Source organism: Mesoplodon bidens (genome assembly GCF_964165515.1).
Source record: "Mesoplodon bidens genome assembly, chromosome: 5".
Taxonomy (NCBI): domain Eukaryota; kingdom Metazoa; phylum Chordata; class Mammalia; order Artiodactyla; family Ziphiidae; genus Mesoplodon; species Mesoplodon bidens.
In genome coordinates, this window is record NC_138161.1 from 4,928,778 (window position 1) to 4,942,763 (window position 13,986).

The window sequence follows — 13,986 nt, forward strand, 5'->3', positions numbered from 1 at the left end:
TGAACATAGGGATTTTACATTTTAAGTATATTTAATGGTGCGAATTAACAGATATAGTAGGAAATGCATCATTCTAGATTACAAAAATTCATCTCATATTAGTACATGGTAAATCCCATTCATTCTTTTCCCTATTATGCTAATTCCAACCCTAAACAGAATTTCCAGCCTCACTGATAAGAATGTATAACATTACATCCACAATTAGGAAAAGAGAAAAAACAATTCCAGGTTGTTAATACTAGCAGCAAAGAACACAAAACTGTAAAAGAAACTGGGGTTACAGAAGTTTATTTTTGGTGATTTTCATTAGAAGTGAATAAATCCTTAATTAGCTTTGCTTATTTTTTATCTCACAGAGATAATTTTTGAAGGTTTTCTTAGCTTTCACTCAGAAGCGTTGACTACCAGGGCGTGAGGCGCAGGTGAAATTTTATTTCAACAGGTGAAATGAAGCAAGCTGAAACCTTACTTATATTAGGAAACTTTCAACTGCCCTCACATGGAGCATTTAAAAAGAAAAAAATAAGCCCTCTTGGAGACACTTGCCTTCTCATGTGATTCTGATCCATGCGTGGTGCATCATGAATAAAAACACAATTATTCCAACCAAAAGGAAGGAAATTGTATGGAAAAACATCAGGGTCAAATTAGGCTAGGTTTCAAAGATTTTTAAGACCTCCAATCTCCTTTTAGTGATATCATTAGTACGACAGCTGTGCTTGTATTCAAAATCTATTTTATAAATCTATAATGTATAATTATATAATTTATAAATCTACATTGGCAAAAAATATTCTATTCAGACTGCTATGTGTGGGGTACACCTGTGTGTTACGTGCAGTTTAAACTTTACCCAGGTGGTCCTCTACAAATAACTCTCCACCTGCAAAAAGAGCTGCCCACTTCTCACTGCTGCTCCCAGGCTACTGGCCAGCCCTGACCAGCCGATATCTAGAGGTGAGACAGTTATTTTACCATCATACCCTCTCCTATATCCTGAGATGCTAGCTGGACACATCCAGAATCACCATTCTGCCAGTGGTGTCCCAACAAGTACCCGAAGGCTTTATGGGACACATGGAGGCCCTTGAGCACCAAAGCTCAGGTGCTATGGAGTCACTCTTGCTGTGGGCTGCATCTGAGTTTATCTGGGACCTTCATGTGCCTCTTGCCAGCCTTTAGGTACTGGGTGCCCTTTAAGAGCACGTGTGCTGTGAGGTCACACAGTACAATGTAGTTTAGAAACACTGGACGTCTGTAATGCAATATCTGATTATAAGAAACCCAGAGAAAGCTGAGAGATGGGGGGAAAACACTGTACTGATTGGTCACATCTTGTCCTCGTGACACTCCTACTTGATCCTACTAACTTGAGGTTTTGCAGACACACTGCATCACCAGGAGGCCTGGCTTTGCTCTCACGACCACATCTCACAAGGTTGCTGACCTGGGGCATCAGGCTGTTTACACCCGCCACCCCCCCCACCCCCCACAGGGAAGGCATTCTCACCATCTCCCAGGGAGCCCGGAGCTGCACGGATTCTGATGAGGACTGGCGTGCACTCTGCGACTGCGTGGACTCGAGGATGCTGGTGCCCAGGCTCTCAGTGGGGACAGCAGTGCCCCAAGGGAGCCTTCTGCTGCCCTCAAGCCCTTCTTTCTGGAAGTGTACCTGACAGCAGGTGTCCCCAGAGAAGGAGTATGGTCAAGAAGCTGCAGGACCCTTTCTGAGTCAGTGGGCTGGCCAGCAGGGCTGGGTGGACATGGCCATGTCTGAGTTTTCTGGCTTTCAGTGCAACTACCAGGGTGGCTGCAGCTAGGAGGCCTCCCCAGATGCTCAGATCCCAAACTCTGCCAACCTCCCTTTGGCTCCAGACCCTTGACCCCTGCCCTACGGACTTCCCAGGGCACAACCCTGAACCTACAGCCTAAGGACAGGGTCCTGCTTGGGACTTCAGGTGTCTCGTTTCGTTAGAACACAGGTGATGGCTGCAAAGCAAGTTTCTCTTTGACAAATTATGCATCCTGAGGGGTTCCTTTGGAAAATTCCTAAAAAATGCAGGCCATGCCAAAAACTCAGGGAAATGAGTTTCCTGCGACATCCTGTGTTGTTCTCAGTTTGTCCAGACCTTTGCAGTCATCTGCTGACCAAGGGATACGACTTCTTACCCCACCACCCTTCCCAGGTTCTAGAATTTTCCCAGTCCCAACCATCACCTACTCTGTGTTCCTTGGATGCCCCCATCTTCACCGGGATCGGTGTAAGCGTAAGGGGCCACCTTTTCTCACTGTTTCCGTGCTGACATCTGACACACGACTCCAGCTTGAATGTCCTTGAAGTTTGGGGTTTGTGGCTGTGTGAAATAAATCACATCTCCAACTACTTCAGCAGCTTTAAGGGTAAAAGAAATCTGAGGATTCCTGGAATTGAAGCTACTTTTCCAAAAGAGCGAATTCTGCTTATTTTGTTAGCATACTTTCGATTATATTTTTATTTTTTCCTCCCCACTCTCAAAATGTATTTTTCCATCTTGCTATTTAATTGGTAAACTGCCATAAGTTCAATTCTGAAATTCTTAAAACCCACTAGAAATGTACACAATAACTTCTGTTGTGTGGAGCTTTCTTTGCACTAGACATCTAGTATCCCTCTTGGCAAAACCCATAATTTTACATTTTATGGTGTTTAGTTGTTTTTCCTAAAAAAGAAAAAAAAAAAACCCCACAAACTCAGTGGCAAGTTTTCCCTCTGAACAGTTCTGTAATAAATTCTAATAAGTTTGTGCAAGAGAAAAATGAACTGGAATTCCACTCAATTATTTGGTTTCTACTAATAAGGATAAAGTCTATGAAACTCAATTATTGTTGTTTATGGAACAGGCTGTCGGGCAGTGATTTATTTCCAATGACTTCAAGTGGCACTAGGCCAGAACTTGGAACTGAACCATGCCTGGCAGCTCCACCAGTGGGGACGTGGTAAGAGGGATTTAACAAATTTCCATTTGAGAGGAGAACCTATTAAATAAAGAAATAATTCTTCTTCTCCTCTTAAAGGAGATGACAGAATCCCCAAATCAAAACTGCTTTGCAAAATCTACTACCCAAAGCTCTGTGAAGTTGTTAATGCTGCATTACTGTGAGTTACTTTCATAGTTTTGAACTGTAATTGACCCCAAATTTATCTCTGACCTAAACATCTGCGTTACACAGAATCAGGTAAAAAAAAAAAAATCCTTACAAAAGTTTGGGAGTGGACTGCATTCAGGGAGACCTTCCCTGTTGCCACACACAAGAAATCTGTTTCTTTAATGCCAGGTACTTGTTTTTTGGTTCATGAGAAATACAAAATTGTTCACCATGGTAAATGCCATAGTGACCAGACACCAATCACTTGTGGTTCTTTTAAATTCCAGAGGAAAATAATAGAATCAATCCCCATCCATTACTATTTTTCATAAACAGCTTCAGTTTCTGAAGACAGGATTTCATTTCAGGCTTCTGAATAACTTATTAAGAATATAAAGCATCAGCCTATTAAAAAAATTGCTCATGTGGAAGCATCCATTTCCCATCAGAGAGTTGACAAAATTTTGACAAAAACCTAATGCTAATTTTCGTCTTTCAGGAGAGGACCATCTTCCATAACCTTCCACAGTGTGCTGTGAGGTAAAAATGACACCCCCAAAGGATTACTACCCCCTTTCCTGTTCAAAGCAAGCCTCCTTGAAGGTTTGCCAAGCTAAGTATCAATTTACATAACTGGAGGAGTTGAGTGTCACTAACAGGGTTTTGACTCAAGGTCCAATTTTCAGCAGCAAGGTATGCCAGGAGAATGTCCTACTTTCGATTGTCTATTTCATTCTTGTTGCTAAGTTATGCTTTTGTAATTTAAGCATTTCCATTAAAATGTCACATCCAATGACATCTCAGATGAAAAGGTAGAGAAATTTGGTAGGAAATACAGAGCATTATAGCAAACTTCATTCAAATACCCGAGCTTGAAATCTAACTTGCTGTCATCAAGTGTTTTGGGAACAGTGCCTGGGAGTCTGCAGCTAGAGAAATGGTCCCCAGCTTGGAAACAGAACACAGGAAAATGAAACAGAATACGTCTGAGTGAAGAAATAAGTAGCAAAACTAACCGGGTCATACTTGCAATTCTCTCCTTTTATTTCAGGGGTTTGGATTTTTCACACCAAGGGGAAGGCACTGTCTAGGGTTCTTGCCTTCACATCTAGGTAAAGTGGCCCACAAAACAGGAACCCATGAAAAAGCCAAGAGGGCAAAAAGAGAACTGGGATTCCAGAGATTTCTATCTCTGAAATGTATTTGGAAACGATTACCTCTCAACTAGCTGAGAGTGGAAATGATAATGAGCTTCTGATAACAGAATCTCCTATCATCCCATTTCAAGAGGGCATCCTTCCCACCACGGCCATGCCTGAATGAATCTTGAAGAACACAGAAGATCCATGTTCTAAGACACAACTCAAACCTTCTTCACAAGAATCCCACAGATTCTTGTGGTTTCTGGAGAGTCTGTAAGGACACCAAGACACGTATAAGTGGCTCCACATCTCTTTGGCCTGGTCACCTATTTCTCAATATGGAGGTGACCTGGGGAGATAGTGTGCAAGGCAGGTGGCTGAAACATCCATAGGAAGCCTATTTTGAACACACATAACACTCCAGCCAGAGGAGATACTTCAGTTAGCCCTTCCAATGGGGTTGTAGTATATATCCAACCCATCCCAATAGCAATGCAAAGGGAACCCTGAACTTGGCACACAGTGACAGAAGGGATATTGGCTTTAAACCCTTCTTCTAATGACATCACGTTAAAGTCATCTGCTTTTCTTTTGCCAAAGCCCTCAAAGAAATGACAGCAAGTGTGGATTTCCCCAAATAAGGATACCACTGCACACCCAACTCATCACCAAAGACTGAACACGCCAAAGGGAAGACGCATGTAGGTCAACTGTTGACGGACTTGGTTAAGCTGTTTCAGATGGGTGTGCTCAAGCCTAGGGAGTCCTGCAAAGAGAAGCACGTGGTTCCAAAGCACAGGAAAAAGTAGAAATTCCCTAGCATCTTTTTTTTGTCTTGTGCCCTCCTTCCTCGGACAGCTGCTCAGGAGTATGGGTATTTAGCCATTTCTCTATTTCACAAAAGAATAATCTGCAACCTACCTTCAGAGGAGAATTGGAAAAAGAAACAATTAAGCTAGTGAAAGAGAATTTGTTTTTCTCCTTAATACAGTGTTTGTTCATTTTAAGTAATAGTAAGCTTATGTGATGGTAACCAGCTTGGTGACAGAACGTCTCCAGGTTGACGTGTGGTTCAGCACCTATTATGTCTCGCCTGCTGGAAAGAGGATTCTTTAGGTGAGGGCAGCGGCTGGAACCAGGCTGCCTGTACCCCCATCAGGCACAGGACCCTGGGAAAAAGTCTCAACAGAGGTAGTTTTTCCTTTTATACCCACAATACTATGGAAGTATTGAGTACAAAGAGTAGGTTTCCTTCCCACTCGAAGGCCTTCCATCTTCAGTAGAGGCTGGTGAAGACTTGAGTGATCATCTCTCCCTAGTACAGTCCAGCTCCTGTTCAGAGCACAGAGAGACCCAGAAAAGGTGCCTGCTGCTCTTTGTCCAACTCAGAAGGAGGAAGGATGGTTATACCATCAGGCCCCAGACTTCTTCTGCAGTCACACTGTGAGCCTTCTTGTACCCCGTTGACACAGGCCGAGCCTGCTACAAAATACCCTTAAATGTGATTAATACAAAAAGCTTCCCATTAGCTAAGAAGAGTTATCAACTATATGCACTTATTTCTCCAGAGATAGGAGGGAGGAGAGAACAAGCCAAACAAGCAAGGCTCTTGGTTTTCTTTTCTTTTTTGGGGGGTGGGGGTGGGGGGTGGGGGGGGTGGCACACCTAGATAGTTTGGCATAACCAGCTACATAAAGCCTGAAGCCCAATTCACTCTGTTTTGATTATGAATGAGGTGTCTTTTATTATCATTTTCCTTGGAAGTAGGAGAGTAGGAGGAAGCTTTAAAATCAAGAATCAAAATACAGTGAATCTGGAAGGCATCTGGGAGCAGAACAGAGACTTAAGACTAATGGACACAGGAAGAAACCTTGCCTTATAACCCCTGCCTGCTGCCCCTTGAATTGTCATAATCCTTGAGTTCAAGGTTGCTAGAGGTTAGGCTTTTCTCTTCATTTCCAGCGATGCCGGACGAGAGAGGACTCATCATTGACGACCTCGGGATCTGGGGGTAGATGCCGGCACCGGAACGGAAGTAGCAGCAGGATGATTAAGATAAGAAGGATGATTCCACACACACTCATGAGAGTATAGGACACGATCCACAAAATGGGCTCATTCAAAGGCAGGGCAGGGACGCAGTTGCTGGCTATGTCCTCTGTTGAGAAAGGCCCAGAAATTTCAGACACTGGAGCACCTGCGATTTCTGGGGAGACAGAAGGGGGAAAATCCACAGCTATGAAATGAGCAGTCCATCTCTATCACGTGACAAAAGAGATAACCTGTGCTTTATCAGCCCAAGCCAAGTCACATCGGCACTCAGGTTCCAAGGGCCCAGGCATCTGAGCACACACCAAGGGAGGTCTCGGTGGCCGTGTCCCTTCAGAGGGTCCGGTCCCCTTCGCACTGGAATGACAGCATGTTTCAAGGTCTGCAGGTGTTGGACCCACATGGTGGGGAGCAATGTGCAGAAGGGCCCATGCGGAAGCGTCAGGTGATTCAAGGAGGCTGGCAAGGCTGGAGCGCTATGCAGGTGAGAGTGTGTCAGTCAGAGCCTGTTAGGAGCTGTGTGGTCGTGCTTCCTCGGTGGAGATGAGCAAGGAAGAGTAGGGCAAGGAAGGAGGAAGAGAAGTAGCATCTAGAACAGAAAACTCAGCCGCACCCGCCAGAATCTCAGGGATCTCCCCTGTGGAGTCAACCTGAGTGCATGCTCCGTGGTGGATTCCCCACCAGGTAACGTGCTCACATCAGCCTGACCCACATTCCTAATGGGTTCCAAGACCAGCTGGATAAGCCTGGCCCAGGAGACCCTTCCCCACTGCACTCTTGTCCTATGTCACATCTCCAGTGTACACAGGACCCAGAATCAAGAGTGGTTAGTGAGTGCAACCGCAGATTCAGGACATAACTGGTAACCAAGAGAAAACACGGCTACTATTCATCCCGTGACTTTTGCAAACTGACTCTTGAAAAGTGTTCTTCCTGGAGAAGGAAGTTGAAGTGATTTCCTGAAGCAGGCTGGGGATTGCCAGTATTTCATTTGTCTACACTAGCCTGATCTGCTCCTTTCAGAAGTACAGAATTTGCTTGGCATCTCAAGTTTTACCTGGAAAAAGAAAAAGGCCTCATGACCCATTTACCTGTATTGAACTGCAGAAATGAATATTTAGGTGCCAGAAAATAACATTGCTAAGCATTAATTTTCCTGTAAGTAAAGCCTCAAGATCCTAAGACCTGCCAAGTAAGATCTTTTTTTTACTGAGGAAAGAAAAAGTCAAAATAACAATGGAATAATAGTTAAAAGTATGGTTTAAAATGCGGGAAAAGACAAACTCAAATAGTTTGCAAAGAGGTTACATTTTCTTGTTACAAATGTGGATTCTGTTAATGTGGATCCATGGCTTTTTCTAAACGTGCTGGGAGAGAAAAGCAAGGAACAAGCCTGCAAACACCTACGAACAGAGGGATGCTGGCCTTCAGTTAGTCCAGACACCCAAGTGCCTATAGCATCTTCAGCTACCGGCAGCCTGCCAGGTCCTTTTGAAAATCAAGTTTTGTTGGAACACAGCCACTTTCATTCATTTATGTATTGTCTATGGTTATTTTTGTGCTAAAACAGCAGAGTGGGACAGTTGTGACAGAGACCATCTGGCTCAAAAACCTAAAATATTTACTATCTGGCTCTTCGTGGAAAAAGTTTGCCAATACCTGGCCTATAGCATTTAACAAACATTTTAAATAACAAAAAATAACTCCACTCTTCTTATTACAAAGGCGATACATACGTACAGTAGAAAAATTGAAAATATAAGTAAATAAGGAAATAAAAACTCATAAATTCACCACTCAGAAATGTCAATATTCATAGTTCAGAGTATAATCATAGGCATCCATTTTTTAAACAAAGATGGGATCATGTGACACATGCTGTTTCATACACTGTATGTTCACATTACATGTGATAAAAAATCTTTTGATATCACTTAATTTTCCACAATGTTATTTTTATGACTACACAAAAAAACCAAACTATAGATGTATCGAATTTGCTTATCAGTCCCTATCTGTGACTATTTAAGTGGTTTTCAATATTTCCACCATTATAAACACCGACATATGAAACATATTGTACCTAAATCTTTGCCCATATTCTTATTATGTTTCAGAATGAATAAATAAAGTAAAATATGGGTCAAGGTAGGCTCACTTTTAGGATCTGGATATATGCTGACAACATGCCCACAAGAAAGGCTGAGCCACTGTGCACACATGCCCACCAGCATAGGATGGGGGTGCCACTTCCCACTCTCGCACCAGCATCTATAAGGAAGAATGATGGTCCTCAATCCAAGATCATAATGTTTACAATTCTTTGATTACTAGTTGGGGGACCATTTGAAAAATACACTCACTGGCCATTTCTATTTCTATTATAATTTCTGTCTTTTTCTCATGGATTTGTAAGAGTCGTTTATATGGTAAAAAACTTCTTTTTTGCTGCAAATGTCTTTCCACAGTAGGTCATTTGTCTTTTCAAAGATTTATTTACTTTGTAAATAGAGAAGCTTTAACAAATGCAATTATGAGAGTGAAACATGCTTAGTGCAAAGACAATATCTTAATAAAGCAAAGCACAAAGGAATGAAAAATCACCTGAAACCACTTCTGCTTCTAGACAGGATGGAAGAGGAACCAGATTTACCCTCCCACCTGAAACAACTAAAATAGACAAAAAAAAAAAAAAAAACCCATGAAAAAAAGACTCTGAAGATATTAAAACTTGAAAAAGGAGAGACAGTATATCCTGAGAGATGGGAAACAGATGGTGTGAGCCGCACAGGTGCGCTTCTTACTGCCTTGAGAGAGTTTCTGGGTTGTGGCACAGAGAAGGGTGACACTGGCGGAGTATGGTGGTCTCCCCAAGTTGGGGAGACAGAGGCAGAAATCCAGAGAAGCAAAGGCTGTTAGAGTTTGCACGGAGAGGGATGCAGAGGAGACAGCTACACAGAGAAATGCCACACATCTCCAGAGGGCCTCCCCTGAGCCCCCAGCTGAGTGCTGACCTTAAAGTGAATGAAGGCCAGTGAAAGAACCACTTGGAAGGATTAAAAGAAACAGTGCTTGGAGTTCACACAGGGCTGAGAATAATGCCTATTGCCAATTATTTCCTGTTCACTCTGTTTCCCACGGTGAATAAAACAAACAAAAACAAACAAAAACCCAGAAAAACTCACTCAATTCACAGGGTACTTAGAGTACTAAAAGTCTTTCCTCTGTAATAGGAAAGATTAATCATAGACTAAACACTGCTCTGATCCCTCTGATAAAGCTTAAAAGCAAGACAAAAAAGGATCAAGCTCTTTCTAAGGAACTTAACTGTGACTCAGAACAAATTTCAAGAGTATTTTAGAGAATACAAACATATTCAGTGCCCAACAAGGTAAAATTCACAATGTCTGGCATCCAATACAAAATTACCAAGATGCAAGGAAAGAGGAAAACACAATACGTAGCAGGGGAAAACTAATCAACTAAAACTTAGCAAGAAATGACACAGGTGACAGAATTATTAGACAAGATATTAAGACAGTTATTATAACTCTGTTCCACTCAGGAAACTAGAGGAAGTATTAGCCATGTTAAACGGAGACATACAAACTGTATTAAAAAAAAAGACCTACATCAAATTTCTAGAGATTAAAAACTGCATTACGTGAGATGAAAAATACACTGAATGGTGTTAATAGCAGATAATACACTGCAGATAAAAGACAAGTGAACTTGAAAACATACCAATAGGAACTATCGAAATGAAACAAAGAAAGAGCAAAATACTGAAAAAAAATAGAAAGTCAATAAACCATGGGACCACCTAAATGAGAGGAGAGGATGGGAGACAGAAAAAATATTTGAAGAAACAGTAACCAAAAATTTTCCAAATTTGATAGAAAGTATAAACCCGCAGATCCAGGAGGCTCAAAGAGCCCCAAGTATAAGAAACATGAATACACCAGTGAATTGCTCAAAACCGGTGATAAAGAGAAAAATCTTTAAAGCAGAGAGAAAAAGAAATATGTACAAAGGAATAAAGAAAAGGATTACAGAAGATTTCATGTCAGAAATAATACAAGCTAGAAGATAGTGGAGCAACATCTTTAGAATACCAGGGGGAAAAACCCTGCCAGCCTAGAATTCTATACAAAGCAAAAATATTTTTCAAAACTGAAGATAAAAAAGATGTTTTCAGACATACACGAGCGGAAAGAATTTATCATAGGCAGACACACACACGCATGCACAAACACACACACATATGCATAATGAAGTATTATTCAGTCTTAAAAAATAAGGATATCTTGCCATTTGTGTAACGTGGATGAGCCTGGAGGACATTATGCTAAATGGAATTAGCCAGACACAGAATGACAAATACTGCATGATCCACTTACATGTGAAATCTAAAAAAGTCAAACTCATAGATTCAGAGAGTAGAATGGTGGTTGCTAGGAGCTGGGGGGTGGGAATATGGGGAGGTGTTAAGGCACACAAAGTTGCAGTTATGCAAGATGATTAAGTCTGGGGTCTAATGTACAGCGTGGTGATTATAGTTAACAATACTGTATACATGAAATTTGCCAAGAGGGTGTATCTTAAGTGTTCTTACCACTACCAAAAAAAGAAAGAAAGAAAGAAAGAAACTATCAACTATGTGAGGCAATGAACATGTCAATTAGCTGGAGTGTGGTAATCATTTTACAATGTACACATATATCAAAACATCAAGCTGTATAGCTTAAATACGTATAACTTTTAGTTGTCAATTATATCTCAATCAAGCTGAAAAAAAGAAAGAAATCATCACCATAGAGCTGCACTATAAAATGAACTAAAGGAAGCCCTTCCAGCAGAAGAAAAATGAAATCAGGTGGAAACACTGGACCTACACACAGAAAAGAATACTATAAATTGTAACTATGTAGGCAATTATAAAATCTTCATTTCTAAGTTTAAATATTTAAAAAGATACCTGACTGATTAAAGCAAAAATAATAATATATTGGGTGGTTTGTAACACACATCTAAGTAATATGTATGACAATAACTGCACAAATGACAGAGGGGAGAAAGGGAAGTACACTGTGTAGGTTCTTTTACTACAGGAAGTGGTAGATGTGATAAGGTAAAGGTGGATACTACAAACCCTAGAGCCACTAAAATAGCATAGCAAAGAGTCATAGCTAATAAACAAGGGGAAAAAAAAGGCTCAATTCAAAAGAAGGCAGAGGGGCTCCCCTGGGGCACAGTGGTTAAGAATCCACCTGCCAATGCAGGGGACATGGGTTCGAGCCCTGCTACGGGAAGATCTCACATGCCGCGGAGCAACTAAGCCCGTGTGCCACAACTACTGAGCCTGCGCTCTAGAGCCCGTGAGCCACAACTACTGAGCCCATGTGCCACAACTACTGAAGCCCGTGTGCCTAGAGTCCATGCTCTGCAACAAGAGAAGCCACTGCAATGAGAAGCCTGCGCACCTCAACGAAGAGTAGCCCCCGCTCACCGCAACTAGAGAAAGCCTGTATGCAGCAACAAAGACCCAATGCAGCCAAAAAAAAAAAAAAGAAAAGAAAAAAGGCAGAAAAAGAGAAAAAAGGGAAAGAAAGAACAGATGAGACAGAGGAAACACAGAGCAAGACTGCAGACTTAAACCAAACCATATCAATCATCACATTAGATATAAATACTCTACACTAGGGGTTTGTGGACTTTTTCCATAAAGGACCATGTTAACATGTTAGGTTTTTTGGGTCATATATGATTTCTCTCATATATTCCTTTCGATTTTTTAAAACAATGTTTTAAGAATGTAAAAACCATTCATAGTTCATGGGCCATAGAAAAGCAGGCTATGTGCCAGATTTAGCCTGCTGGCTGCCGTTTGCTGAAGTCTGGTCTAAACACCCCAGTTGAAAAACTGAGATTGTCAAACTAGATAAAAAGCAAGACCAAACTATAGGCTGCTTACAAGAAGCCTACTTTAAATGTAAATACTCAATTATGTTAAAAGTCATAGGATGGAAAAAGATATATCATGCTAATGCTGATAAAAAGAAACCTAGAGTGGCTATATTAATATCAGACAGAGTAGATCCAGAGCAGAGAACTATCAGATAAACATGGTAATTTCATAATGATAAAATGTTCAATTCATAAATGATATAATTTCTGCCTCTAGCAACAGAATTTCAAAATATGTAAAAGAAGAATGGTAAAAGTACAAAAGGAGGAATAGACAACTTCACAAATATAGTCAGAGATTTCAACATCCTTTTCTCAATAATAGAGCAAGGAGACAGAAAATAAGTAAGGATATAGACAACCTGAACAATTCTATCAATCAACTTGACAATTACAGAATACTCTACCCACACAGCAGTATATACATTGTTTTCAAGAGCACATAGGACATTTACCAAGACAGACCATATCCTGGGTCACACTACAAGTTTCAATAAACTTTAAAAGATTCAATTCATACTATGTTCTCTGGCAACAGTGGAACTAGACATCAACAACTAAAAGATAGCTGGAAAATCCCTAAATATTTGGAAACTAAATAATACATTTCTAGAACTATAAAATGTCTAGGAAAAACACAGGAGGAAATCTTTGTGTCACTGAGGGAGGCAAAAAATTTCTTAGCTCTAACACCAAAAAGCACAATGTATAAAAGAAAAACACTGATAAATTTTATTTCATCAAAATTAAGAAACTGTCCTCTTTGAGAAACAATATTAAGAGACTGAAAAGACTGGGAGAAAATATTTGTGAGTCACGTTTTTGATAAAGGATTTGTATTCTGAATATAAAGAACTCTGAAAACTCAAACATAAGACAACTCAATACAAAAATGGGCAAGGAAATTTGAAAAGACACTTCACCAGAGAAAATGTGTAAATGGCACATAAGCACATGAAAAGGTGTTCAAGACCATGAGTCATTAGGGAAATGCAAACTTAAACCACAATAAGATACAACTAACTACCTATTAAAATGAAAAAGATGGACCATATCAAACGTTGGTGAGGACGTGGAGGCACTGAAACTCTCACACACAGCTGGTGGAAATGGAAAATGACACAGCCATCTCTGAAAAACAGTTTGGCAATTCCTTAGGAAGTGAAACCTATCCCTCTCCTATGACTCAGCCATTCCACCCCTAGGTATTTACTCAGGAGAAATGAAAATTATGTCCAAGGACTTCTACACTAATTTTCAGAGCAGCTTTATTTATAATAGCCAAAAAAAAAAAACCTGGAAACAACCGAAAAGTTCAACAGGTGAAAGGGGTAAGCCAATTATGATATATCTATGCAACTGAGCATTGCTCAGCATAAAAATGAATGAACTACTGATACATGAAAAAAAGAAATCAATCTCAAAATAATTACGCGAGTGAAAGAAGTCAGACAAAAAGGAATGCATGCTATGATTCCATGTATATGATATTCTAAAAAGTGTAAAGTAATCTATAGTGACAGAAGGCAGATCAGTGGCTACCTGGGGTTGGGGTCGGAGGCAGCAAGGGCTGGGGGGCAGGAAGGACAGAAAAGTACGAGGAAACTCTGGGGCATGATGAAAATGTTTGTCATCTTGTGTGTGGGGATGTTTTTTAGGTGGCACACCTAATGTAAAACTTACCAAATTGTACCCTATA

At 40.7% G+C, this 13,986-nt stretch overlaps 1 protein-coding gene across 1 annotated transcript in view; it reads right to left on the bottom strand.

The window, feature by feature from the left end:
• Positions 1-5,989: 5,989 nt before the first annotated feature.
• BACE2 (beta-secretase 2) overlaps positions 5,990-13,986 on the bottom strand; it is an 88,247-nt gene continuing 80,250 nt past the window's right edge. Inside the window, exon 9 of the mRNA XM_081235296.1 lies at positions 5,990-6,477. Coding sequence (XP_081091422.1) covers positions 6,224-6,477 — 254 coding nt within the window. The 3' untranslated portion in view covers positions 5,990-6,223. The remainder of the gene's footprint in view (positions 6,478-13,986) is intronic.